Source organism: Ambystoma mexicanum, chromosome 12, assembly GCF_040938575.1.
Source record: "Ambystoma mexicanum isolate Mex_15411 chromosome 12, UKY_AmexF1_1, whole genome shotgun sequence".
NCBI classification, from domain to species: Eukaryota; Metazoa; Chordata; class Amphibia; order Caudata; family Ambystomatidae; genus Ambystoma; species Ambystoma mexicanum.
This window is the reverse complement of record NC_090936.1, coordinates 1,226,402,542-1,226,430,527: the sequence shown is the minus strand read 5'-3', so window position 1 is coordinate 1,226,430,527 and position 27,986 is coordinate 1,226,402,542. Positions and strand designations below refer to the sequence as shown.

General features: G+C 45.8%; 1 protein-coding gene across 2 annotated transcripts in view; it reads left to right on the top strand.

Annotated features, from left to right (window-relative positions):
- Positions 1–27,986, top strand: part of GNPTAB (N-acetylglucosamine-1-phosphate transferase subunits alpha and beta) — a 625,912-nt gene that overhangs the window by 86,736 nt on the left and 511,190 nt on the right. For both annotated transcript variants that reach the window (XM_069629897.1, XM_069629896.1), the window contains exon 2: positions 2,033–2,118. In XM_069629897.1, coding sequence (XP_069485998.1) covers positions 2,033–2,118 — 86 coding nt within the window. The remainder of the gene's footprint in view (positions 1–2,032; positions 2,119–27,986) is intronic.

The window sequence follows — 27,986 nt, the reverse complement described above, 5'->3', positions numbered from 1 at the left end:
TACCTGGAAAAATCTTGATCGAAGGGTTTTCCTTACCCAATAGAAACTAACTAGGGTGCTCGTCAGTTGTCAAAAAGTCCATAAAGATCTGTCCAAACTAACCTAACGGGACCCTGCCCCAACCACAAAACAACGAAACACAGGAGAATGGCTCCCTTCTCCTATGGGCTGGTTTCTCAGCAAGTTCCTTTTTTAGAATATTTGTCGATGGTTCTTTGTGACTACTTTTATTAGCTTGTACAGTTCAGATATTTGACTCTTCAACTTTCCTCTATCTTTCTTATTCTCTTCTCTTATGTACTTATTTGTTTTGTACTCTCCTTTCTCCTGGAGCACTGGTGCTTTCCTCAGCTTAATCATAGTTGAAATGCCCAAACTTCCACTTGACTAGCACAAACCACACTCTTCCAAGTACAGTTCTCACTCTTCCTGTGTATTGCCAACACTTGGTCTTTATTGGGAATATTATGAGCAATTAATCTCGCTCTCCTCCAACTCTTGGATTTTACCGCACCACCCAACTTCTTATGAGGCCCTTGTTCTTTACTGGGATGAGTATGAGTATTCAGGTCGTTATTGCCAGTCCCCTCTATTCCATCGGTCTCCTGTTCTCCCCATTACCTTTATGTCTTGGGGATCTTTTCACTGGTCCTTCAGTTAGGATAGTGTTCGCCGTCCATATCATCAGATTGTCTTCTCTGTTCTCTGCTTTTTCTTTCGTCATGTGGTCTCAGCAGTATCACTACATATTAATCCCACCAAAAATATTGCTGTATAAATGGTGGTCTGGAACGGCCATAGGTGATATTTTTATAATATTTAAAAAATAATGCAGGGGTGTCCCTCGCAGATTCCATGCGTTAATCTTGCCGCAGAAATATGGAGATATTTTTCCGGGGATATTAACACATGGAACCGTCTAAGCCTGCCACATACTCTTGGTCACGCCACCACTTCGTTCTCAGTTCCTTCTTGGACCGTACTCTAGTCCTTTGACTTCTCAGACCTCAGATCTCCTGGGGGGCCACCGGCTTCTGCTCTCCACTTTCTCACGCCAGCTCCCTTCTACTGTTGGCAGCTGCTTGCACCTGCTTCCTTCAGCTCCGCTCACCCAGTGGGTTTGAAGCTCCCGGGCTTCTCTGTCTCTGCATCTCCGATTTATGACACATTGCTGGGGCTTCCCCGGCCCAATGTCAAAGTCCTTCTTTGTGTTACAGGTGCTCTGTATTACTCCAGTGATTTCTTTATATCTGTACCAGGTAGATGTTTCCTTTCAGGACTTCCCATAGATTCTATATGACAATAACAAATACTAGCTTATTCTTCATATGGCCTTCCAATAGGTTTTCTTAGGAGTGAGTTATGTGTGTTGATTAGGGAGTTCCTCATCTGATTGGAGTCCTAGTCCCCAAGGGAGGGGGGAGGAGTCTCTCCTGGTGAGGTCCTGCTTGCCTCTACCACTAAGGAGGGTATTGCATAGCGGACGTGCCTCCCGAGCCTGGCGAGGAAAGGCTCCCCCCTGAGAAGTGACTAAATCCCGTGATTTATAACACCACCCTTGAAATTCATGGAAGGCAACATAGCGGGTAATTGAGTCAAGAATTCTGTAACTATAATTGTTTAACTTTCCTTTCCAAGCAATTGCGGTAATTTGTAATGGTGAATTTGCTTGTTCAGGGTAAAATCCCCATTGCTGTTCTTCCTCTTGTTGTGAGAAAAGGGATGGAAGTGTGTGGATAAGTCATGCAGTAAATGGGCCACTGAGTGAATATTTGTAAAAATTTGAATTATCCTTGTTTTCAGCTTGAAATGTGGAAATGATTGGAATGAACTTACTCTGCTTAATCCAGAGGGCATTCATCTTCTCTGCCTCCATACCCTGTCATCTCTGTAATTGTGCCCCGCTGTTGCCCTATGCAAAAGCCATTCTTGGCCACTGGTGTTCTGATGACCCTCCCATGTAAACGTTCTCTGACTACAGCTCTGAAAGCTGTGCCATTGAGTTGATTGATTGTTGCTTTCTAACCCGCAGGTCGTCCTAGAATGGAGCCGGGACCAGTATCATGTTATGTTTGATTCGTATAGAGACAATGTTGCTGGGAAATCATTCCAGAGTCGGTAAGTATGATTTCATTAAAATACACACAGTTGAGGTAACATACTGGACTTCGTAATCCCTGCATTACCAATCCTGTAATAAAACACCTCTCCCTATGGACTGGTCAGATCACCTCCCCGTTCCCTTCATAATCCACCACGTCACCTGACCAACAGCATTCAAACTGACATCTCAGTCCTTCAGTGACTGAGAACCACTCGCAGAATCCCGGATTAGCCTTGCCACCACCCTGTCAGGATGCCACAGGGATTATTTGTTTGTTTATTTGTTAATGCGCGCCAAACCCATGGGTAGCCGGGCGCAACAGTTTACATGAATACTTAAGCTTGTTACAATGTTTGGCAAGAGTATATACAACACAAAGAGAGCAAATATATGTGAAACTATATACAATCATAAGCATATAAAACACAGCTGCATAAAGCAGATATATACACGAATATATACAAGCATGTACCCGGAGGCGGGGCATGTCTAGGGGTGTTCAGGCAGTGGGTAGGATGGCTCAGTAGGAGGCTAGGTGAAAGATTGCGTCATTGGCATGCAGCCAGTTGATTATCTTGTGCCTGAATTTCGGGTATGTTTGTTCCCTTCTGAGGTCAAGTGGTAGTTTGTTCCAGCAGTGAGCAGCTTTGACAGGAAAGCTGGATCATCCCGCGGTGGAGCGTTTAAACCTTGGAATCTCAAGTTTGGAGGTGTTAGCAGATCTCGTGGGCCGCGTGGACATTTTCTTGTTGATTTTTTCCATAAGATACAGGGGGGCTAGATTGTTTAGACATTTTGATGTGAGGGATGCTGTTTTAAGTAGGATTCTGTCTGTTATTTTTAGCCAGTTGGCCTCTTTCCTACAATTAGTGATGTGCTCTCTGTAGGGGATATTTAGTGCTGCCCTTAGGGCATTGTTCTGTAGTCTTTGGAGTTTATTGGTGATATATTTGTTGGTTCCAGAATACAGGGCATTACAGTAATCTAACCTAGGCATGATAAGGGCGTTAGCTAAGGTAATGCAGCTGGCATTAGAGAGGTAAGGTCTAGCTGCACGGATGAGTTTGCAGGAGTAGGTGGTGGAGGAGGCGAGGGAGTTGACCTGTTTCTTGAGGGTAAGGGAGGAGTCCAGGTAGAATCCAAGGGTTTTAACCACAGACATCACCTTGATAGGGTTATTATCAATGCTGAAGGATGTGTAGTTTGGGCATAGTTTTTGGATGTTGACTTCAGAGCCTAGGATTAGTAGTTCTGTTTTATCGTCATTCAGGCAGAGGCCGTGTGCGGCCATCCATGCCTGAATGATAGTGTATATCTTGTTCACCAAGACTGAGTCTGTCTCGTAGTCGTCCGAAAGGGGTATGAGGATCTGGGTGTCATCTGCGTAGTTCGTGTAGATGACACCCAAACCGTCCAACTTGTCAAACAAAGGCTTGGTGAAGATATTGTACATGGTGGGGGAGACACAGGATCCTTGTGGGACACCGCAGGTTATTTTGATAGGGTCAGCTGAGTTGGTGGTGGAGAAGACTCGCATGGTGCAATTTGCTAAGAAGGATTGGACCCAGGCTATGGCATCTCCGGTGAAGTTGGCGGCAGATTCAAGGTGGTTGCATAAGACTGCATGGTCCACCAGGTCAAACGCACCCGACAAGTCCAGTAGGAGGAGCAGGGCTATTTTCCTGTTATCCTTAAGTTCCTCAATTTGTGTCTTGAGGTCTAACAGGGCTGTTTCCGTGCCGTGGAGAGGGCGGAAGCCAGATTGCCGTGAGCCAAGCAGGCGGTTAGCCTCCAGGTAGTCCTGGATTTGTATGTAGGCGGCTCTAAGATTTTTAGTAGAAAAGGCACTGTGGTGATGGGTCTGTAGTTGGTGGGAATGGTGGGGTCTAGGGTTTGTTTTTTCAATAGTGGGAGGACCCATGATTCTTTGAGGTTGGTGGGTACCGTGTTGGATTTAAAGGAAGAGTTTATAAGTTTGGAAATGAAGGGAGCTAGATCCCTAGCTGCGTCCTTTATTAATTGTGCAGGGCAGAGGTCTCCCTTACAGTTTGAGGGTTTGAGGGAGAGTATTATTTTTTCTGTGTCGATTATGGGGATAGATTTGAATCTAAATGGAGCAATGGTCTTATTCTCCTGAGATGGGGGTATTTGTTGGGGCATAGGTGGAAGTGTGGCCATTTTTTTTAGCAATTTTACATTGAAGCAGGGAGATTTTGTTAGCAAGGGCGTTTTGTGTATTTGTGCACCAAGCTTTGTTTTGGGGGGCATTATCTATTGGTTGAATGGGGGATTCCAGCTCACGGAGGATGGTAAAGAGCTCTTTAGTATTAGAGTTAGCTTTTGCGATCCTGTCATTAAAGGTATTCTTCTTGGTTTTGATAATTTCTTTTTTGTAAAATTTGCAAATTCGATTAGGTTGTTTTTGTTGTGTTCTGTGGGAGAGTGGCACCAGATGGATTGGAGCTTTCTTTTTTGTAGTCTTAACGATTTGAGGTGGGGCATGAACCAGGCATTTAAGTGGGCTTCCTGTTTAGCTTTACGTAGTTTGGCTGGAGCAGCTGTGTCTAATGCTTTGGTCATGGCATCATTGAAAGTATTTACCAAGGTGTCCAGATTGTTACTTTCCAGGCCAGATATGGCTGGAAGGAGGAGAGGGATAATGTTTTCAACAGTCATGTCCTTCTTACATCTGGTCAAGAGAGGGGGAACCATGTTGTTGATTTTGGGGCTAAGGAGATCCAGAGTGGCCGAGAATGTTATTAGATAATGATCTGTCCATGTTGTGGAACAATATCGGTGATACTGATGTTACAGTTCAGTTCCGATACCCAATCGAGGGTCCTGCCTTTAATGTGGGTAGGGGAAAGGACTTTTTGATCAAGGCTGTGGTCCTTGAGCAAGGCTGCAACTGACTCTGCGTGTTTGTCAGTTTCCTTAAAGCCAAGGTTATAGTCTCCCAGTAGTAAGGTTTGGGAATGGTCTTTAATGTTGTTGGCTATGAGGTCAGTTAAGTCATCTTCAAAGGTGCCTAGGGGCCCTAGGGGTCTGTATATTAAATGGATTGAGAGTGTGCGGTTGTTAGAGAGAGGCATTTTGGCTGTTAGTGCCTCGCAGGATGAGTAGGAGACTGATGTAACTGGTCTGATGGGAAGGGTGGATTTGCAGATGATGGCTAGTCCGCCGCCTCTAGCATTGGGCCTGTCTGCTCTGAGAATTTGGTAGTGATCGGGGACTGCTAGCATCAGTGTTGGGCCTGCCGCCTCGTGGAGCCAAGTCTCAGTTATGGCCAGTAGGTCCAGGTTGTCCTTGTTTAGGATGTCCGCAATTTCTGTGGCATGGGCCACCATTGATCTCGCATTAATGAGAGATCCTAGTAGTGTTTTGCTGGTTTGACAGGTTTTAAGTGATCGGGTATCCAAAGTTGTCCCAGTTATGGTAGGAGTTTGGTCATTGGTGTAATTAGGTTGTTTGGATGAGCAGTGCAGGCTTTTGGGTTGGGTGGTAGTACGTCTGTTGGCGTTATTCTGGTGGCTTCCTACAGGTTCATAGATACTAGGTAGTCTGGCCCTGAGTCTCAAGTTTCTATCCTTGGGAGGGCTGGTTTTGGGAGTGACGGTCATTATGCTGGATATAGCGGTGAATAGTATTGGGGTCAGGGTGACTTTCGTGAGGAACATTTCTTAACTATGCCAGAGACGTACTGAGAGCTGGCGTCTAGATATTAAGTTTGGCCGTAGATACTTCAGTGATATGCCTGAATCATTTGTGTCTGGGGGTTCAGTGGACTAGTATTTAGTATGTTTGCCTCGTGTAGATGCAATAGGGGTATTCAAGCAAGCTGACATCTAGATTCAATTTTAACGCAGAGACTTGATACACTTGTGACTGGAGAGTGGCAGTTGGTACATTTCAGTTCATTTAGGTTGTGGAGATGCATGAGGGTTTTCGAGTGACCTGTGCAAGCAGGTACAGTTGACCAAAGGGGTTCACCTAAATGCAGAATTCACAGGTAAGGCTAAAGTGGCACGTGCAGCTAAATGCACTAAATGTACTCAATACAGTTGACCAGAGGGGTTCACCTAAATGCAAGATTCATAGGTAAGGCTAAAGTGGCATGTGCAAGCAGGTGCGGGGATTGTAATAGAAGCAATTAACAGCCTGAATTCAAACCACATACATGCCCCAGATATACGACAAACCACCAGACCCAAGCCATCAATCGCCTCGTTTGTGCAATATCTGAGCAGTCGAATAAGAAGTCTGTGGAAGCCCAGAACTACATCTGACCTTGTACGATTTACACAATCACCCCAGAAAAATAATCACTGCAGTGAAAGCCTCCGGCCTACAGAATACCACAGCTGAAGTCACAATGAAAACACAAGTGATCTTCCAGAGAGTCGAACAGTGCATTAGGCCACTTCTCTATCCTCTCGTACCACCAAAATCTTCCACGCATCCCACGCTCAAGACACCTTCCCCATCACACTTAAACCGGACAAATCATCGGCCTGTTCAAAGCAACCAATGCTGAACATTTATAACCACAGCAACCTCATCCTCCTCCTCATCACATGCCTTCCTTTTCCAGGCAAGATCTTTGAAAAAGATGTACCTACCAACTTACAAGTGCACGTGATGCCAACGGCCTCCATTAAACCTTTCAGTCGGCATTCGGTCATGCATGCAGCACTGAGACGGCTGTCATGTGTCAAGGCATCATGAAGGAGACATAGACAACGAGATAGAAGTTAAAATATATAAACTCAGTAACTAAAAGAAGGGTTGGAAAAATGCCTAACTTGCCGTATGCTAAGATAGGATTTCCCTACCTAAATGAAACTAATGATAGTCTGTGTCAGGAAGTCAAAAGCAAATCGGTCTGTGTCCAAAACCTATACTTGCCCTCACATCTAACTGAATACAATGTGTAGGGATGTCCGCATCAAATGATGTGTTTCAAATAATAGATCAGAGCTTCTTCAAGCTCTTAAGTGGAAAAGGGTTTCCCTTCCCCATGATTCAAATAGTTCACTTTACAACAAAGGGGTTCCCTTTCACTGGCTTTCAAGCTTTCCAGTGTTTCACAACAACACGATTGTTTGGGATAGCTAATGTTCCAACATAACACAGTTCCTTGTGATGTTTCCCCAGGTCTTTGAAGTTGGTTACTTGTCACCATTGTATAAAGTTCAGCTCATCAGTCTCAGTTCACGTAGACTTTCTTTATTTAATCACATTGTGTCTCTTCCTTAGGTGGGTGTATTCGGTCTAGGAGCAGTTGTCGGACCACGCGGTTCACCCATTACAGGTCACGCAACCGACACGCCTTACTTGGTTCTGTTTCATAGGTTTCTTGGCATTGGTTTCCCCTTCGCAATGAGGATTGACTCTGTATCCTTTCAACTCCTATCGTATCATAACTGCCTTTGAAGCTTTATTCTCACATATTTCATTAACATTCACTTCTCCGGTAGCTTTAATTTGCAAAAACCAACAGAGGCCCCTGTACACTCTCTTGCTAGGAAACGTATGCTCTTGAATGCCAGTTTTGCTACTATTTTAGGTCTCATGCGTAATTATTCTTGCCTCTTGGCATTGCTTGATCATTGAACTCTTAACAATGTTAGCTTACTTGACTCTTATTAATGCCGGGTTGCTTGACTCTTGGCAATGCTTGTTTTCCATTCACTTTTTCCTTCTATTCAATTCAGATATTGAAAACTCTCAGCTGAGCTTGTATGAAAATTCCCGGCTCCATGGTAATCAGCCCAACAACTAGACCGCTCACGTTTCTTCGTCCAGTCTTTCCTCTTGATTTTATTTTATTTTATTTTATTTATAAAGTGCAAAAAACCAGGCCCAGGGGCAACCGGGCGCATACTCTTAAACATGTTACAAAAAGCAGTAGTTACAGTGAGTTACAAAAATATACAGCACATATACACCGAAGGGTACCATTAACGGCGTATAATACAGGGACAGAGCAGAGAGAAAATGTATATTCAGTCCTGTACCCCACATGGAGTCTGGACTGTGTCAAGGTCTCATGAGTCTTGGGAGAGCAGCCATGTTTTAGCATTGTTCTTGAAGGAGTGGAATGATGGTTCAATTCTGATAGGTGTGGGCAAGGTGTCTCATAGTTTTGAGGCCAGGACGGGGAAGTTCACTCCACCAGCTTTTTGGAGTTTGCATCTAGGCACCTCCTTACAACCTTGCATACACATCCACCAGTATGCAGACAATACAAACCTGCAAGTGAACATATAAGCAACCAAATGCGTACTCTAATAGAGGGCTTCCTCACTCTAACCTGTGGCCCACCTCGTCCTGACCCAGGCCTGAACGTCCAGTGACTACCTCAAACGGAATCGCCCCCAAAGCTGAACTTCATCTCCTCACCAACAACACTGAACACCTGCTCATTCAGAGTTGCCTGTCCAGCATGAACTTTAAGGGCTTCACCCCTGCAGCTGATGCCCTGCACCAAGTCTCTGGGATCCCCCCCAAACCCGTGAACTGCCACCTGTCCCTTAACATGCACTAATTCGTAAGCGTGATACCAACTGTCCCTCCTGAGGCAAATCATGCCATTTCTACCAAACCACAGGGTTAGATGCCCTCTACAGACCCTGGTCCTATATCACTTGGAGGAAGGAAATGGCCTGGTCACCGCCCTACGCACTGCCACCACCCCAGCACCCATGAGCAGTGTCTCCCATGCTGCTGCTATCCTTATTAAAGTCTACGCTATTATGATCACATAACGCCCTCTCATCAAACTTCACTGACTACTCCAAGCCAGACGCCACCATCAAAACCAGCTTAATCCTATGGAAAGCTGTTACCTTTCACGCTCCCTCCTACCTAGCAGATATCACCATCTCCGTGATCAGTGCATCATCTGAAGTCGAGATCCGGTCAAACTAGACCGCACAAATGCAAACAAGAAAGCACCAGGAAATCTGCATTCTCCATCTATGCCCAAAAACTCTGGAACCTGACACCCATCAACCTCAGGCCCACCCCTGCCCTCGTGCAATTCAGAAAAGAAATGAAGACCTTCGTCCTCAAGAAGCACCTTCACACACCTTGAATTTCACCAGTCCACATCCACATATCCAGCCCAGTAGCACTTCTGGCGACAACCTTCTCTAGCCCACCCCTTATTCAATCTTGTATACTCCTCTGTCAGCACTGTTGACGTGTTCCCCACTTGTGCCGGTATTAAATGCAGTGTTGTAAGGACTGCTTCTCCTGCCCTGCTGTCGCCATCTAATGTATGTCTGTGTACCCTTTTGCTCTCATTAAATGTACAAACGGAAATTAATCTGGCTACTGGATCGTTGTATCAATATTTGCAATAGATGGGGAAACTGGCACACCATTCTCCATGTTTTCCAGTCTACCCAACATCCTGCTAAGTGTCTGCCCTCTCAGTCGGATTACTCCTGTGTGCCTGTTGCAGGCCTTGTGGAATCCTGCTACTGTATTTTTTCCTCCCTCCAGACGATGGTTCTGACCTTGCCTGTCGATCCTTGGGTCATGAACCCCAGTTCTAGAACCACACGTCTGCTGAGATATGCACACAGTGTCACAATTTCTTCACTTGTTATGTTTCGATGAAGGAATGTGAGCAGTGTTTTGCAACATTTTTCTGTTAGCTGTGCTTTGTTTTTCCAGACCAGTCAATCTAAAATGGACTGTATCGGAGCGTTTTCAGTACCACTCCAGCGCACTGCCTTCTTCCTTCGTTTATAAAATTATTTAAAATAGCTAAATATTTCAAAAATTGCATTTGTTTTAACCTGCTCGAAAATAGTGCTGGTCATGTGCAAAGAGACACCATTTTGGGCTTAAATAACTAGTACAAGCTTATCACCTCTCACAACCCCACACACTGGCCCCTCCCCACCCACCCTCTCCCCCTCTCCCCACACTGCCCCTATCCCCACACTCCACTCTTTCCCCCACTCCCTCCTGCGCACATGCGTCCCTCTCGATTACACGAGTCGCTAACGCGTTGCTGGCCCCCTGCTGCGCACGCCTCGCTCCCCCCGGCTGCGCACGCCTCGCTCCCCCCGGCTGCGCACGCCTCGCTCCCCCCGGCTGCGCACGCCTCGCTCCCCCCGGCTGCGCACGCCTCGCGTCCCCCCCCTGCTGCATGCGCTTTTGCTTGCCTTTCACCCCTGATTCCTTACCCAGAGTGCTGTATCTACTGCCTTTGCTTATTCTGTGTCCTTTCCTCAGGATTGCGTTTTGAGAACTGTTTTTCTAGTTAGTTATTATTGTGCATGGTGTGTTTAATTAAAGTGTATATAAGAAATATATAAGAGAATTGATAGATTATTCACAGGTCGGTTTTATGGAGAAAAGGTATGGATATGATAATATTAGAACCTTATTGAATATATTTGGCTTATCAAATACAGAAGTGAATGAGATTTTCATTGTTTTTATTATGCTGAAAAAGCATTTGACTGTGTTAATTGGTCTTTTTTAAATTACACATTTAAATGGGGTTTGGCCCACATTTTCTGAACATTACAATATAATATCTCGGCTAGAATCTGGGTAAACGAGGTGATGTCCAAGTGTTTTAAATTGTTAAGGGGAACTAGACAAGGTTGTCCACTTTCTCCCTTTTTGTTTAATTTGGCACTAGAGCCACTGTTGTCGTATATTAGGTAAGTGAGGGGTATTTGTGGATGGAAATTAAAGGACGGTGAGATAAAGGTGCTAGCATACGCTGATGATCGAATGGTGGTGTTATCGAATCCGATTGAAGGAGGGTCACTGCTTCGGTGTATGTTACAAGAGGTGGGACGGTTGTCAGGTTATAAAGTTAATTGGGGAAAGACTGCGGTTTTTCCTTTGAAGATGGGCCTGATTAGTAGAGGATTATTGGATTGGCAATGTCAGTGGGCGGAAGTGTCAGTAAAATATCTGGTTGGGGATATACAAAGGATGGTGGACTTTAATGTAGATAAATTAAAAGAATCTATTGAAAGATTTAAGTAGGTGGAATAGATTGACTTTGGGTCTGTGGGCTAAAATAAATGCAGTCAAAATGGTGTTACTTCTAACGTATTGTATTACATACAATTTCTTCCTCTAAAGTTTACTAAAAAGGTGTTGAGACGTATTGATAGGATTTTTATGGATTTTTTTATGGGGTGTGGAAAATAACCAAAGATCTCACGGTATATCTTGGTGTGTAGTGTTAGTGATGGAGGTTTCGGTTACCCATTATTGGAGAATTGCTACTAGGGCTTTCTTATAAAGAAAGCTTCTCATTATTTTAGAGATGATGAGTGTCCTGATCCATAATGGCCTCGGATGGAAAAAGAGAAGTTGCACCCACTTCCTATTGATTGTTTATATTCATATGGGAAGCTTCCGAAAACTAGGATGAGAATGGAGACATTGGAGACTACAAAAACTGCTTTAGTTTTGTTTATTCAGGGTTGTGGTAAAGCATTATTTTTTTACAATAATGCTTCCATTTGGTCAGATCCGGGTTTGCAGATTGAATAGAAAATGTTATATTGGAGGAGTTGGGCTAATAAAGGAATCCTGAAAATTGTGGATGTGTGGAGAGGTGATAGGATGGTGGCTTTTGAAGACTTAGGGCCTCATTACATGGTAGGCGGTAGCGCCATGGTTGCCACCGGTACCGTACTGAGTCCGCCTTGGTGGATGGCGGAATTACCGCCCTACCCCAAGGTGAGCGGGGGCGGTAATTCCCCATTCACCAAGGCCCTTCCCCATTCCCATTTTTGCCCCCATAGGGCATAATGGGAATGGGGAAGGTGCTAATTACGGTACCGCAAATTGCGGTACCATAATTGGCTCCGAGGTCCCTTTGCGGGTCCCGTCCTTAACGCCTGGAAAAACCAGGCGTTAAAGTCGGGTCCCGCAAAGGGAACTCGTAGTAAGGCGGTAGGGGTTTACCGGTGCCCTTACCGGTACCGGTACCGGTAAACCCCTACCGTGTAATGAGGCCCTTAGTGTGCCTGTATGGATTGGGTAATAATGAGTTTAATAGGTATCTGTCCCTGAGGCAATTATTATCAGAAAGGTATCTACTGCTCTATGAACCGTTCAGTGATTGTCCGCAAGTATGTGTGTTGTATGGTGCTGCAACGAATGTAGTCTCTACGTTTACTAAATTGATGCCTATTCACAAATGTATGCGGGTTGCTTGGGAGACTTTACCTATGAAGTGGGTAATGCAGTTGGGTCAGGATTTGTCGGGAAAGGAATGGGATAGAGCCTGGAGGGTAACGGTGAGAGATAAAATGGATTGGAATTTGAGATATACTCATCAAAGAATCTTGGGATGCATTTATTGGACCCCAGTTAGAATGCAGGAGAAGGGTTTGATGAATTCAGATGTGTTGGGGTTGTACTCGTTCAAAGGGAACTTATTTACACATGTTGTGGGAATGTGAAAGGGTGCTTACTTTTAGGAAAGAAGTTCTTGATCGGGTAGATTTGGTGTCGGGTATTTCATTGCCTCAGACTTTTCTGTCTGCGGTTTTTCTCTTGAATTGTGGTGGTACTGATTGGGTTAATAGGCCATTGATGATGGCAGTTAAACATATTATGAAAGTATGGAAGTCACGGAAAAAGCCACGAGGGTTGGTTGGTTGATCTGCGCTTGTTGTCAAGATATGAAAAATCTTGTGCTAGTCTGTTGGATCGGGAGACTGAATATTGTGAGAATTGGGATTCTTTTAATGATTTATTTGGATAAGGTGTAGATGATTTGGATTGGATTGTTGTGGGTTGGGGTGAGGGGTAGATGTTGTAGTGGTTGTGGTTGTGGTTTGTGGAGTTTTGTATTGAAATTGGGACAGGGGGTGGGGTTTTTGGAAGAGGATGGTTTCTAATTGGATTATTCATTTTTGTATATTTGAGATGTTGCTTCAAATTGTTCGTTTTATGGCCATCACCGTTGTTTATTGTTATGTTGATTTAAAATTAAATAAAGATGATCATAAAAAATAACAATAATGAAAGTGTATATATTTTATAGAACCTTCATTGGACATTCCTTTATTTTGGACTGTAATACTTTGCTGTTTGGGTCGCTACTGGATCACATTCACAGAGTATAGCCTTTCCCTGGGCCACGTTACCACAAAAGGCGAAGGAGCTTTACCTCTTTACTGTGCCACTTTTATCTCTTATCATTGTGTTGGTGTTAGGCAGAAACCTGTGCAGTTCCCTTGGGGACCACTGCAAAAGGTTTAGGACTACAGGTGTTGGCAGTAAACCCAATTGGTAGCAGTCTGTGCCACCCAGATTTACCTGGTAGCTGTGGCTGAGCAGCCAGACTTCCCTCAAGAAGAGTTAGGCAGTATATAGAGTATACACATTAGGTACAAAAATACAGTAGCACAAGCAAACACTGACCAGAGCTTTGGTATAAAAGTATATAATTATTTATTTAAAAACACACTTGTAAAATACACTAACACTAATATGGCAAGCGAGTTCAAACACAGTCACTATCAAGATATATACATCCCTGATTAATTATTGAACAAGTCTTAGTTAAAACACCACTTATTTGCAGACAGAGGTGAGCGCTTAACCTAAGGTGGTACTCCAATAAGTTAGTTAAAAAGGGAGGGAAAAGGCAGAATTGGGAAAGCACACAATACCAACACTTTTAAAAGAACCACAGCAAGTCAGGAAAGGTAAAGTCTACTGTAGAGCAAGGAAGTCCATAGGCCAGGCCCACTCCTGGAGAGAGCAAGGCGGAATGTGCCCAAGATCACACAGTTGAATTATACTTTCAAAGTCTATGCAGACAGTTCAAAAAGAGGTGGATCAGTTCAGAGAAAGTTAGTTAACAGGTCCCATGTCACCCCAGGATAGAGAGTCAAGGATTTACGCGACACCTTGAACAGTCTGTTGCAAGGGAGACCATGTGGGACACAGTACCTGAAATGGTGAGAAAGCTCCAGCGGGGGCAGTTGTTCCTGGAAGCGGGTGCAAGTCGGTGCTTCGTCCAGGGGAAGAGAAGATCTCGACGTGGAGGATAGCTTGAGGTTGTTGCACTGCCAGGGAAGAAACCAGCCGCAGAGTTTCCCGGTTAAAAGGTACCACCCTTTTATTCGCGGTAGTGGTGAAGCGTGGCTATCCGGCCGCCGGGGTGCTTGGCACAGACGATTCGACCACGAGACGATCCAGGAAGGCAAAAAGAGGGCGAACTGGTTATCCCCACCAGTTCAGAGGAAGAAGACTCTCCGGGATGAAGATCTTCTCTGTCGTCGGGAAGTGGTGAGGTGGTTCAGCAGGGTTCCACCGGTGGTGTCGTTGTTGCAGGTCGGCTCAGCTTCTCCCTCTTCGGATTCTTTGGTCCTGTGGCGACTTCTGAAGTTACAGTCCCCAAAACCCTGCTTTTATGCAGAAAACCCCCACTGTCACTCAAACATGCTAAGTGGCTCACCACTGGGCCAATCACACAAGAGTGCGACTTGAGTTGCTGAGGCAACTAAGTCCAGGGTGCCTAAACCCCACTCCCACACATCCTGTAGACCCAGACAAAGTGGCACCACTTTTGGTGGCTTCTGTGCAGAAGCCCGCCAAAAGTGGAACAAAGGGCTCGACTTGGGTTGGAGTTACAGAGGCGAACACAAACGCCATTTTAAAAACCGAGTCCTGGCAAAAAGACCCGACTGGGGAATAAATATTAAATAAATAACCCGGCGGTATCTTTAACATTGCACCAAAAAAAGTGGTGCGTTTAAAATGAATGGGAAAACCCCATAGGAAATATTCTGGTGGAATATTTCGCGTGGTAACCACTGCCACCAACCAGAAACTCGACGAGGGGGGACTGCACAGTGCCCCCTCAAAAACAGACCCAGGGGCAATCTAATTACCCCTACCAGTACTTCCACAATATGATGGTTTGTACTGGTTCTGTTCACAATTTAAGACTAGTAAAGTCAATGGTGAATTTACATGCCCTGTGAGACAGTAGTCAGTCCCAGGGTATGGAGTCTATGTTTGGGGGTCACTATGACACCCTTGTGTTACTGCACTGAGGGTGCTGTGTGACACACTTACCAAAAACACATGAAACCCTATGAAGTAAAAGACCCCATAGCCCATAAAACACATTACAAAGTCAAAGGATATCTCGAATCATGCCTAAGAGTGGGTGAAAAAAAACTCACTCTTAGCAGGAGAAAAGAAATAAACCCCAAAAATCCAGCAAAGCTGCTGGGGGACTCACTAGGTTTGGGACATTAGCCTATACAGAGAATTCTCCCTAACAGTTGGCTCTTGCTTTGTAGAAATAAGAGGGCATTTTAGGCTCTACTCATCCTTCTACTCCTGCAGGGCAGAAGTCAGTTTACCACACTCCCCTCCCACCCCCAAACTAATCAGTCCAACAACCAATCTGGTTTCATTATCTGCTCACACATGGAGGGGAAAAGCTGTCTGAATGAAAAGTGCAAGTTGTTATTCACAGCTAGGACATGTTCTATTCAAATGAAGTGTCGATGTTGTGGATGCTCAACTGCAAAACCTATTAAAATGTAGTCCAGCTGCAGAAAGCTGTCTGACTTTGGTAACATGCGTCAGATGCTGGGTGTAAACTCTGTCTCATGGATGCCTTTCTCCTTCAGGTTCCACATCCCTTGAAGCTGCGTTGGGCACAGATGGGAAATCTATACTTACACAGCCAAAAGGGGGCTAGAGTGTCGCGCCATAGTCGCTTCCTTCCCAAAATCGTGTGCACCACCGGCACCAGATGTCGCATACCTTATATCCACAGATGATCTGCTGCCTGTCCCTTCCCGTTTTATTCAAATCATGCCTCCCCAAACATTTTAGAGTTCACGATCTCAAGCGGCAGTTGTATTTGTTGGATGTGCACCGCCGCTGTGTTTGGTGCTTGAGCATCGATGATGAAACGGATGCCTGCGGGTCATTCCAGGTTCGCTTTCAAATGGCAATATGGGTACTCAAGGTATTACCTGTGCTCCTGTGACAAAGTTGTCCTACTAGGGTTGTGTACCTGCCACATTGGGCCTCTAGAAACTCCCAGCGGGGAAATCCTAAAGACCCAAGTGTACAAAAATCTCTATAAAATACTGGCCCATAGGTTAGAAAGAGAAGGAATCTCCCTCCAGCCAGACCCAGTATTCTGGAGAGTAATTCTGACATATTGGCATCACACGAACAAAAGAAAAGCACAGTGGCAGCCTGGAGAGTGAGTTTGATGCTCTTTATTCTGGCAATGGTGCTGAGGAAAAGTACTGTAAAACGGATTCACAGAGCTGCAATGTACCACCTTCCCATTGTAGCGAATGAAAGAAATTAAGCGTATGACTCCTGCATGAATGAAAATTGTATCACGCTTTATCTCCCCGCCCTCCTACATGATGGATTCCGGAGCAGGAGAACATATTATTGCAACTTTTGCATCCTAATTACTCAACAAAACAAACTAAAGCAAGACTACATTCCCCAAGCCTACCAGAGGATTTCTCTGTAGTAAAACACACACTGGACTCACTGATGGACACCATTAAAAGCAGACAGTCTCAAGGGAGGAGGATGAGAATCAGCACATCATCCAGCCCAGTTTACTTTAGGTCTGCCTCCTAAGAGATGTAAGGAACTCATGGTGGCAACAAGTAAGACAGAAACAAGTGATCACAGTTCAAGGGTGTTTAAACAATGAATGTTGTATGCAGGTTGGAAAAACACCTAATCTAAACCTAAATCTAAGATGGGAGCAAGCGTCGACCATCAAACGAAAATATAAGGCGTCCTTGTGGCGTTTTCAAATAAAAGGGCCTATACTAAGAAACCTATTGCCAAACCTTACAACTACTACAAAAAAGGGGTGACAGATAGTTCTCAACAAAAGAAAGAAGTGTTCTCAAATAATGTCAGGATGCAGTAGCCTGGGTCTCCCTTCCACAAGTTTTGAGCACAGGGTAAGGTGGGATCTTGGAGCACAGTACAGTCTCAGGCTCCTCCAGCACACAATGACAGTTCTAATGGCAGCTCTCAAGTTCGTCGATGGCCAAGTCTCGTTTCCTTGAGTCTCTTGCCTTTGAGTACCTGACATGTTCAAATAACAAAAATAAACAAACAGTGTCTTTTCCACAGGCTTTGGGTGACAGCTTTCACCCCGGGATTCCCGTTTTCTGGGCGCAAACCCCTAGAAAGTTCTTCACTGGTATCTGGATCCCGGATAGCTATGTTTCTCTCGCTTTCGAGGACCTGTTAGGTCCCCAAAATAAAGTTCAAACAAATGATTTTGATTCTTGTTTTCACTTTAGGGTGAGAATTCTCACCCTTGGCTCCCCCTCTTCTGGGCGCTGACCCGTCTCAGTTGTTAGCCACAGTCCATATAGGGTGATGGGTTCATCTCTGGGTCCCCCTCTTCTGGGCGGTGATCCTTCACTTTGTATTCTACAAATGATATAACAGTTCCTTTATTAATCAACTTTGGGTGATAGCTTCACCCCTGGATCCCCCTCGGTCTGGCTCGGACCCCCTCTTCTCTTTAGTGGGATTCACTTCCCCTTGTTTTCTCAAGGTTTTTTTAAACAGTTCATAGTGGTCATCCTTCGGCTAGGTTCCCGCCCGTCAACACCCTGTTTCTCGGGACTTTAGACTTTGCGCCTCCCCCCCGTACTTCCGCCCACCCCGGCATCTCTCGTCGGGTTCACTCTTGCCAACTTTACGTTCACTTTATTGTCCAGTCTTGCGGGATTCACGTCCCTCGCTTTCACACAGTTTGTAGATCAAAGTCTTTCCATTGTACAGGCATTTTACTAGACATCCTATATGACCACTTTGACCTCTTTTTGCGGTTCTCTTACGACCTTCTGGTACGGGTAGTTTCGCTAAGATGGGGATTGACCAGAGTGTCTCATGGTGCCGATTTCCCTCTGCAGCTGGTCTCCCCTTAACACTTTCCATAGTTCATGGAACTTGGTTCACACTTGCCACAGCCTGGTTCTTACGGCTCTCCCCTCGACTCACCGGCTGTGATGAACCGCTTGGCTTTCGGTTTCGGTTCTTGTCGGAAAAGGAAGAGGTTGGAGTGTCGGATAAAGTGGGTGGTACAGTTATCCGGTATCTTACAGGGTTGGAAGGGAAAGAGGTGATGCATGGAATTGTAACCCTAGGATTAGGGTTTGTGGTGACCTCGGGAGGGAAGATTTTGTCAAATAAGCAGGAGGGTTAGTGAGAATTCGGAAAATGATAAGAGGAACGGGATTGGTAGGGTTTGCGGGTTAAATGATCGAGAAATTAGGATCGAGAAATGAACAAAGGGCATTGTGGGAATCTTGGTGTTTTGTCTGATATGGTTGGGAGTGCGTAAAATAATAATCAGAGGGACGGGAAGAAGGATGGGGAGTATTCGAATGGAGACTGGTGAAATGAGGATTCTGGGAGATATTCTTTTTGGGTGCAACCGGGTTTGGGACCTTAGAGGAATGATTATGTACGGAGGGGGTGATGGATCTGGGCAGGTGAGAAATAATGGGAGGATGAGAGGCAGATGCAATACAGCCCATGAAAGCCTCCGATATCTCGCCCTCCTCTCCTTCTCTGGCACTATACCACGTTTCACCTGGGAATTTCCCCAAGCACAACCCCGGGCTCCCAGGTTATTCCCTGTTGCTCTTTTGCCCCCAGGGCTGGGATCTGAGCACGTCAAGCTTCCTATGGCCACCTGAATAAGGGCTCCTCGAGGTTCGCTCGGGAGAATACCCTCAGGTTTCTCAGAGACCACCAGACCAAGAACACATGGCCCATCAGGTAAAGGTGCAGTCCATAGCCATCACGTGACGACCATTGCCTTGAAACCCACGCAGTGGGAGAAACAGCAACCCTTTGTAAATCAGCCAGCCCTGCAAGAGGATGTCAGTCCGGGGAAGACAACCTGAAACCAAAAATTGATGGGTGGAAGGTTTTGAATCTATCTGAACCACTGGCATTGCTCTGGGCTACCTTCCACACCACTATTTTTTTAGCTGATCTGCACCATTGCAAAAGGGGTCCAGCTATATGCAAATCGGTCAGGCACTGCCACCAATGGGAGCAGCCCTCCCCGAACTGCTAGGCCAGGTCCCCTAAGCACGGAAACGCAAGCAATCCAAGACCTGTTTTGACCTTGTTGGGCCTCCTCAGTGAGGTGCAGCTTGGTTTCCTATGGCGCAGCGAGCAAGGGACCCATGTCTGGGAAAACCCTCTCTCACATAGGGAGACCAACTGAAACCAAAAATTGATGGGTGGAAGGTTTTGAATCAATCTGAACCACTGACATTGCTCTGGGCAAGTCCGGGGGAGAGACTGAAGGGGAGAAGGCTGTTCCTCGGAGGGCCCAAATAAGGATACTTGGCAGAAGCAATACAACCCTGGGGAGAGCTGGCCAGAGGGGAGCAGCAGACACTTGGAGACCTGTATCACGAAGGATCCCAAAGAAAAAGGAAGCACAATGGTGATGTGCAACAAGGCGTACATCCTGGTGAATGAGTGAGTTGGGAGATGCATGGAGAAGTATACAACAGCGTGTATTGTTAGAGATAATTATTGGTAAAGAAGGTGCCATCGTGAAAAGCAAGGCCGCCGGTGCCATCTGGGGAGAAAACAAGGAAGTGAACTAGAAAGGAATTTTGAATTTTTTTTACAAAGAAGGGAAATAGTTATTTGAAAGGAAAGTAAGACGTGTATCAGCTTGGAGAGTGATACAAGGGGCTTTTCTGTAAAGTAAAAGTATAACGGAAGTGAATTTTGCTAGAAAAGGAAGAACGGATTGTTTGGGAACGGGGGCTATGGGTACCACCTTAAAGAGAAAAGTGAAAGCTACTGCGTGGGAAGACATAGATAGAAACTGGTAACAGTTGAGTAACAATACCCTGGTCAAAGAGAGTGCTGAGAAAGCTACAACAGTATGGTGAGAGGTGGGAGGAAGAGGCAGAACAGAAAGAGGTCACTGGAGAGACTTCTAGAATAGGAGAACATCAAGAGGGGGGGTAGGAGTTGTTGTTAAAAGAACAGAGCGATCATCTGGTGATGGTGAAACATTGGGGCCATGAAGCCACAGGATTATCAGACGAACAAGGACTTGTTTGTCCCTCTTACATACAAGTTCATGTTCAAGGGGCGTTTGTGTCGTATTGGATCCAGCATTACCCGAAGCCAAACAAAAGGAAGGCATATTACTTGTGAGTGAAAGCAATCCCATGTAGGTAGATAGTGTTGCTTGCATGTGGAGTTCCTTGGGGGATGAGAGTCCTCGTCCCCTAGAGGGGAGTCACTCCTATGGAGGGTCTGGCAGAGCGGGCTCACCTCCCTAGCCTCAAAGAGGGCAGCTTCTCCCCGGGAAAAGAGGTGAATACTCTTGATTCATCACATATCCCAATGGTTTCACCCTTCTCGTAAAGCAGAATGTGCACCCCACCAACACTGTCTAAGGAATATTTAGAAATCATTGACCCACACATCAGATTCATTAATTTATCTCTGGAGAAGGGCAAAGCCCCGATTCTCCCCACGCCTCACTGAATAAGCAATATCTTGATCCCTGTGTGGCCAATAGAGATCATCCCATGGTGTCCCTGCTTTGGCCATCAAAAAGCTTGAAAAAAGTAGCTGTCAAAGCTCCTGGTATTTATAGAAACAGAAGACATACTGAGATATTTCAGTCAGGTTTCACCCCAGTCATTTAAAAGAGACTACTTTGTTGGCAATGCAGGATGACTATATGGCCCAGGCCAAGGAGAGACCCCTTTCTCTGTCGATGTGCTGGGCCTTGGCAGGATTTAATACTGTGGATCATGTCCAAGCTAACCTATGTTGTTGAGATGGGTTCCATCAGGTCTACAGACCAAGGGCAGAGGGTGAAACCTGAACATTTTGTTTCAATCTCTGTTCAGCTGAATCGTGACGTGCGATCATTGTCAGCTATACATTTCAGAATGTATTGATGTTGTTTAGCAAGATAGTCACTAATTCCCTGGAGGAAAGCTTTTCGTACGTGGCCAGGGAAAGGCAGAATCTACCTGCCACTGACTCTGGGTGGCTATCTGCAGAAGGACCATGTAGGGGAGGTCAAACTCCTGGGAGGCAGAAAATAATGAATTTGAATAATCTGTAATTCTTAACGACACCCAACATTCCTGTATGGCTTATTGCATTGTAGATGGAGAATTCCTGGGTTCTCATGGCCAAGAACATTATTTACCCCTCTGTCACCCTTGTATAGTACTGAGACGAGGAAGAGGGATGGAGTAATGAGGATGACCTGAAGCAGTTCACCAACGCTGCATTCTAGTCTTTGGAAAATGCTAACCAGTGCCAGGACATTTAAAACTGACACAGCTGAACAGAACTTGAGAGAGAGACAGAGAGACTGCAGCTGAATCCGACTTGTTATGACGCTGGTTGGGACACCAGAGACGAGCAGGATGTAGCACGGAGGCTGACTTGAATGGCCTGCAGAGGAGCCGAGACAAGTTAGCTGCATTATTGCCACGGGCAGCTGGAGCCGCCAAAAGCAGAGGACGGCAAAGCGGGAACCAAGCGGCTAACTGCATGCACTCCCAGTCAGCGGGCCAAGAGCAAAGAGGACAGTGAGACGCAAGGAATGCCGAAGCCGCCAGTGAAGACCGGTAAACCCATTGAGAGTGAATGGGACACCGGGGCGCTTCAGGGCGAGTGTTGTGGACCATTGACAGCGCAAGATTAAAGGAACTGGAAGTCAGTGACCCAGTACATGAAAAGCATTATTTCCTGGATGCAAGAGTGACTGAATAGAGAACAGAAAAGCCCTGGTAGGATAGTGAACCAGGCATTGTGCGAGTCTGGGACCCGCACACAAGTGCGATACCCTGGCAGGAGAGTAAAGTAGGGGTAAGAAGAGAAGTGACAAGTCAGGGGTAAAACCCCTGTCCTGAAAATGTGGAATAGCGATAACCAATATAAAAAGGGAAGAATCATACCCCTTTTAATGAAAAGTAATAAAGCACCGAGTACTCGGGCAGAAGAGTACACCAGGGGTAGAAAAGGGATTGTGATCCCTGATATTATGAAACAGTGACCATTAATACAAAAAGGGATGAATCATACCTCTTTGAAAGCATAATTGAGACCAGAGAACGAGAGAAGTAATAAAGCTGCGAGTACTCGGGCAGGAGAGTACACCAGGGGTAGGAAAAGGATTGAGAAAGCTTAGGGATCAAAACCCCTCCTTGAAAATGTGGAAACCGGACAATGAATGGAAAGGGCAAGAACCATACTCCTTTAAGGATAACTGAGATCCAGAGAGTGAGAGATTGAAACATTCAAAAGAACTGTGAAGTAAAACATTGCATGAAAGGAGAAACGCACGGGAAGAGGCGTCCCCCTGTGAAGCAGTGGACCATTATTGCCTCTTTCCTGAAGTACCGGATAGACAGTGGAAGACCTGAAGAAACATAGGGGAAGGGAGGGCCCCTGTTCCTGGTGGAACCGTATTCCTTTTTTTTTTCTGCACCTTAGAACTTTGTTTGGAACTTTGAAAGAAAGCCACAAGTACATAGCTTACAGAAATCCCAGATTTGCACATTATTTTGAGTTTAGTGTGTAAGGGTCAGTTTAGGATTTTGGACACAGGATTTAAGGCGCTTTTTGGTTTAACATCCTGACACAGACGGTCCATAGTTTTGTTGAGGCAAGGAACCCTTTGTAGAGTGAGGGTGAGGTAGGATTCTCTCCCAACTCTTTCTTTAGTTCAACTTAATAAAGTCTATGACCAAAAACATAATGCCACTGTGTCCGACTCTTACTCTTGATCCCTTACAATGTCCAGTGATGAATCTTCTAAAAAAACAATTGATGACTGCACTGTCGTTCCTGCTTCGACGATACAGATTGATCTACTGGTAAGCGATCAACAGCAGAGTTTGTCTGTGGTATCAGAATATATGTGAGGTCATCTGTGGGAAACCGTGGTCTGAAATTCAGTGCGTCAAACACTGAGGTGAGGAACAAGTGATAGAAGATGGCAAGAATGTTTCAGTTCTGTTTACATTGGCAGTATGGTGATTCCTTGTGACAGTGACTTCATATATCAGCATAGAAGATCGGGCTTCTTTCCCTGAAAAAGGGGTTTGGGCTCATCAGTACTTTCAGTACGTCTTCCAGAATGGCACCAGGGCCTTTTGTCTAATGTCTTCTAGCACTTTTCTACTTTCAGTACATTTCTTAGAATGTAGCGTCTGGGCTCTGTACTACAATGTCTTTCTGATGCTTTGGTTTTTTCACTCCGTTCACAATGTTATCACCTCCAGGCTCTTCAACGCACCAAGTCTCTTGGTAGGTAAGCCATGTATAATCTCGCAGCACACCTCTACGCTCCCCAAAGGTCACTCACTGGACCTCACCCAGCTCCTGGGTTTTCTGTGTCCAGCATCAGGTGATTCTTTCCGCTCGACATGCTTTGCTTAAAGCAAGCCTCCCCAACCCACGCTGCTTGAATGGAGCTGGGTGCTTTTATCGCATGCTCCTTCCTCCCACTAAGTGGGTTTTTCAGTGAGGGTCTACCCTTCTGGGTTGTAATTGGTTGAGGCTTGGGATTAGGTCTTGTCCCCACATGCAGCGGGGTAGTCTTGCACTTAGGGAGTGGGGCCAAGTCTACAATCAGCCTGTCCATCGTCTTGGAAGCCAGTAAACCCCTCCGTATTGCTTCCCTCTGCTGCTTGTGCTATGTGCAGAGCTTCTGCTTCCACAGCATGTTAATTCAATACCTGAGAGGCACTGAGTAAGCGGCTTATAGTCTTAGATTTACTGGGCAGCCTCTGTTCCTTAGGAAATTGCAGCATTATGTTCTTGGCAGAAATTCTTTCAACCGAGAGACGGTGCTTGGGTAACTTTTATCTCTGATGCAAAGCCTGTTCGCAAATCTGCTGGACTCCATGACTCATGGAATGTCCCTTTTACATTTAAGAATGGCTTCTCTGAAGTTAGCCTAGTTTTGTAAGTGCTTCAAGGGTCTTGTGAATTAAAAGGGAACAGCAGCTTCTTCTACACTGGATCGAGCTGGGGGTTGTTTTACAAGAGCTGCATGGGCTCTCAATTTGGGTGGAAGTGCCTTTCAATTACTTTGCTGGTTATTCAAAGAGTTTTGATTAGTATTAACCAATTAGGAGTGGTCTACCCTGATAGATTAATAGGGTGGGGGGGGGAAATGTGTCTAGGCTAATACAATTTGACCGTCACCAGCCATGTACTGTAAACAAGGCGGAAAGTGACCAGGGATCCTTGCCATACATCTGCCCCCCCCTGCACATCCTTCACCCCCCCCCCCCCCAGTCCAGCATTCACTTGCTCAGGGTGGCATCCAGTCTCGAGTCCATGCCTCAGTGATTTCCAGAACCAAGCAGGAGGATTTGTTGCAAAGGCATTAACATCTTTTCTATTCTGTTGAACTGTTTGCTTTCATGTGTGAACTCAATTCCTGTAAGCAGACTTGGCCGCAAGGTTTAAGACCTGATCAACAGAGTCTGTAAAGTAATAGGCTTTTTGTATATCTTTAACGGGTGGAGGCAAGGTGGTATAACAAACACTAGCAACCAAGCGGAGTACCTGCCGAGTGCCTCTTTGCCTGACGGATTGCTTGTGTGTTTCTTCAACGTGTTTGAACTTTGTCTACTGAAGCAGCTCTGCACGAATTTAAGAGCATGGAAAATCTTTGTGTTACTGGTTAAGCCACGCCCCCTCCCCCCCTTTGGCGTGTGGACCTAAATACAGGCACGCGCACGCACGAAGCGGAGTACCTGCTGAGTGCCTCTTCGACGAGTTCGGCGAGGTGAGGCGAAGCTCCAGCAGGTTCTCAGCAATCTCGTAGGTGCCCGGTGATGTCCGGACTGGTTGTTTTGTATTGTGCTTAGTAATCACCTTGTGTGTAGCCTTGGTGGCACGTAGGAAGCACGATGCAGTGCAACATCCCCACTTTAAAAACCGGTATGCCTTTCGAATTAATGCCGCCCTGTAATAGTGCTAGACCTCGCTCGCAGTCGTTTAGTGGGTTTAAACGGAAACGAGCATTAAACATAACGTGCTCTACCCCAACGGGCAGGACATATTCCAAGTAAAAAAAACTAGCATTTAAAGAGGATGTACATGCTGAGATCCGTAAATACTGTAAAGATTACCGACCTGGGAATGTTGTATTCACCAATCAAGCCGCGATGTCTACATGCACAGGCTTGGAGACTTCGCATCCGGAGATGCCCACCTCCACCCCTGCGGTGAGATCAGTAGAACCGAGGTGCAAGGTGGCTGATAAACCAACAGTAGAGGCGTCTCCCATACACACCTCGCCTTCAGACAGCATGCTATTGAGCAATGCTGCGAACACGATTGAAAACGCAGCCCCACATCCAATCTCTCTGCCTTTTGTCTGAGGAAGAGGTAGTAATTGAAATTGACTCGCCTAATTCAAGTTTTGCTGATGAATCCATGCACGAAAACCTGTTGAGATCACCTGTATTGTTTATTGATGCGAGTCTTTCAAGTGTAAGTTCTATCGCCTCATACATCGCCCCCACCCCAAGGAAAGTGAGGGATGACCCGATGACGCCCCATAGGGTGGTTCAAACAGACCCGTTGTCTAAAGTTTTAGAGGTCATATTCACAACTATGAACCTAGCGTTACAGACTATGACCAAGCTTTTTGAAACATTAGAGGGTAAAATGAACACACAACATGCCCAAATAGAAAAAAATCCTTCAATGGCAGCCAGAAATGACTTTGCTCTTCCAAAACAAAGTGGTTGGGACCCTCTGGCAAGAGGATCCCCGCAAAAAAAGTATCTGTTAGGGTTCACAAACGATGAAATACCTGAAATTCAACATCAAATTGTAATTCCAATGGTTAGTGGGCTCGTTCGAGATACGAGTGTCATGCCAAACTTACCTAATGCGGTAATAACACTGGTAGAGGACACACAGCATTCCCAATTGAAATCCCCCCAAAATAAAAAAAAACTGCCTACACAATCTTTGCTAATCCCAAAATAGTCCCCAATGAAACTTCTGCACAAACCAAATTATCTAAGAACCAAAAACAACCGCTCAAAATCACTACATCTAAAACAAAACAATTTTTCAAAACTCTTACAATGCCAAAGCAAATGACGCATGCAGCGGATCAGAACCCAATGAAGTATCGGCCCTTCCGTATGCACCTTTAGACTATTTAGTTAAAGCTGCGACCCTGCTATAAAATAATGATAAACCTTCTGAGGTAGAAGCTGCCCAATGTAGGGAGGCAGACATTGAACAGCATAAGGAGATTCACAAGGCCGTGGATGCTTATATGGCAGACTGTATGTCAACGATCATCCCGGCCAGCACAATCCCCGTGGACAGTGTGGCAGCATATCTTGTGCAACCCCACACCAGTGTGAATAAAGAGCCCCTGTGGGACCAAGATGGCGGAGCCATTGTTATCCTAAACCACTCGGGTCCTCAAAAGACTGAGTCTCAAAAAGTCCCTCCGTTACCCATTAAATGTCTGACAACTCAGGCCTGGTCTGGAGATCAAACAAAATGCTGCCCCACGAGAACCCAAGGCCAATCCAAATCCACCAATCATGCCCGCCAAAGCCCTACAGTTGCTACGGCTAACGGCCTTAGCCAGTCTTATTGGCACAAGTGATGCAAGGGGAGAAGCCGCGAATAGCAAGGAATGTGGTGGCGGGTCTAGTGGAAAGGCTCCCAAGTTACCAACCAAGCACCCTGCTCCTTACTCTCTAACGTTGGCTTGTTGTGTCGCTCCTATCCAATCATCCAATATGATCCAATATGATCTGAATCGAAAATCGGTTTTAGCAATCTTTTCCGATATTCCTCGTCTTGAAGACATCATGTCGACAGACAAAGCCCTTGTTGAATTTACAAAGGACAATGATTTATCACCTGTAAGACTGTGGTTGAATTCCAGAGTCATACAGAACACAATACGGCTAGCAAAAGAATGCCTATTTAATATGGGGTTTGTTATTCTAGCAGAGGAAGCTCAGACACCAAAAGGCAGTATGGTAAATATGCTATGATATGGCAGTTATAACGCGCCTATACACAAGTGTTTCAAGGCGCGACGAGGCAAGGGAGTGGGAACAAAGGGAAGACAGACAGCGATCCTACTAGGCCAGGTGTCCTTCAGATCGCGCAAGTGCATGGGAAGGGGAAAGGGAAAAGTGCGGGGGGAAGGCAGACGGGGGGGAAGTGCAACACAAGGGATAGTACAATAAAAAAGATAAATAAAAACGGCAACAGGTGGCAAGTGTACAGTAAGTGCAGAACATAAGTGCTGGTAGGGGGACTGTAAGGATACAGAAAACAGCCCCCAGGTGCAGGGGTTGTCAGGGAGGCAGTGCAGGTGGGCAGCTGGCGGGCCTGGGCCCAAGATCAGAAGGGAGGCCAGGTATCCAGTGCAGTATCTGTCAGGAAAATCAACAGGGGAAAGGGGGAGTGAAGGCAGAAGCAAAGAGGAAGGTTTTGAGGTGCTTCCGGAACCGGAGATGGTTCTCCTCAAGATTTAGGGAGGCAGGAAGGCTGTCGCAGAGGGAGGCCCCTGCCGAAGAGGGAGATCTACCCCCCAACTCGTTGCTTGGCGAAGCGACTGACCCTGAGGGAGTTGGAGCCGGAAGAGCGGAGAGGTTGAGAAGGAAGATATTTAGGAAGAGAGAGTTGAAGGTATTTCGGCCCCAGAAGGCCTTGTGGACAATGCAGAGGGTTTTGAACTTAATCCTCACAGCCACTGGGAGCCAGTGCAGAGATTTCAGTCCTGGAGAGATACGATCCCTGGGCTTGAGGCTAAGGACAAATCTTGCAGTCCTGT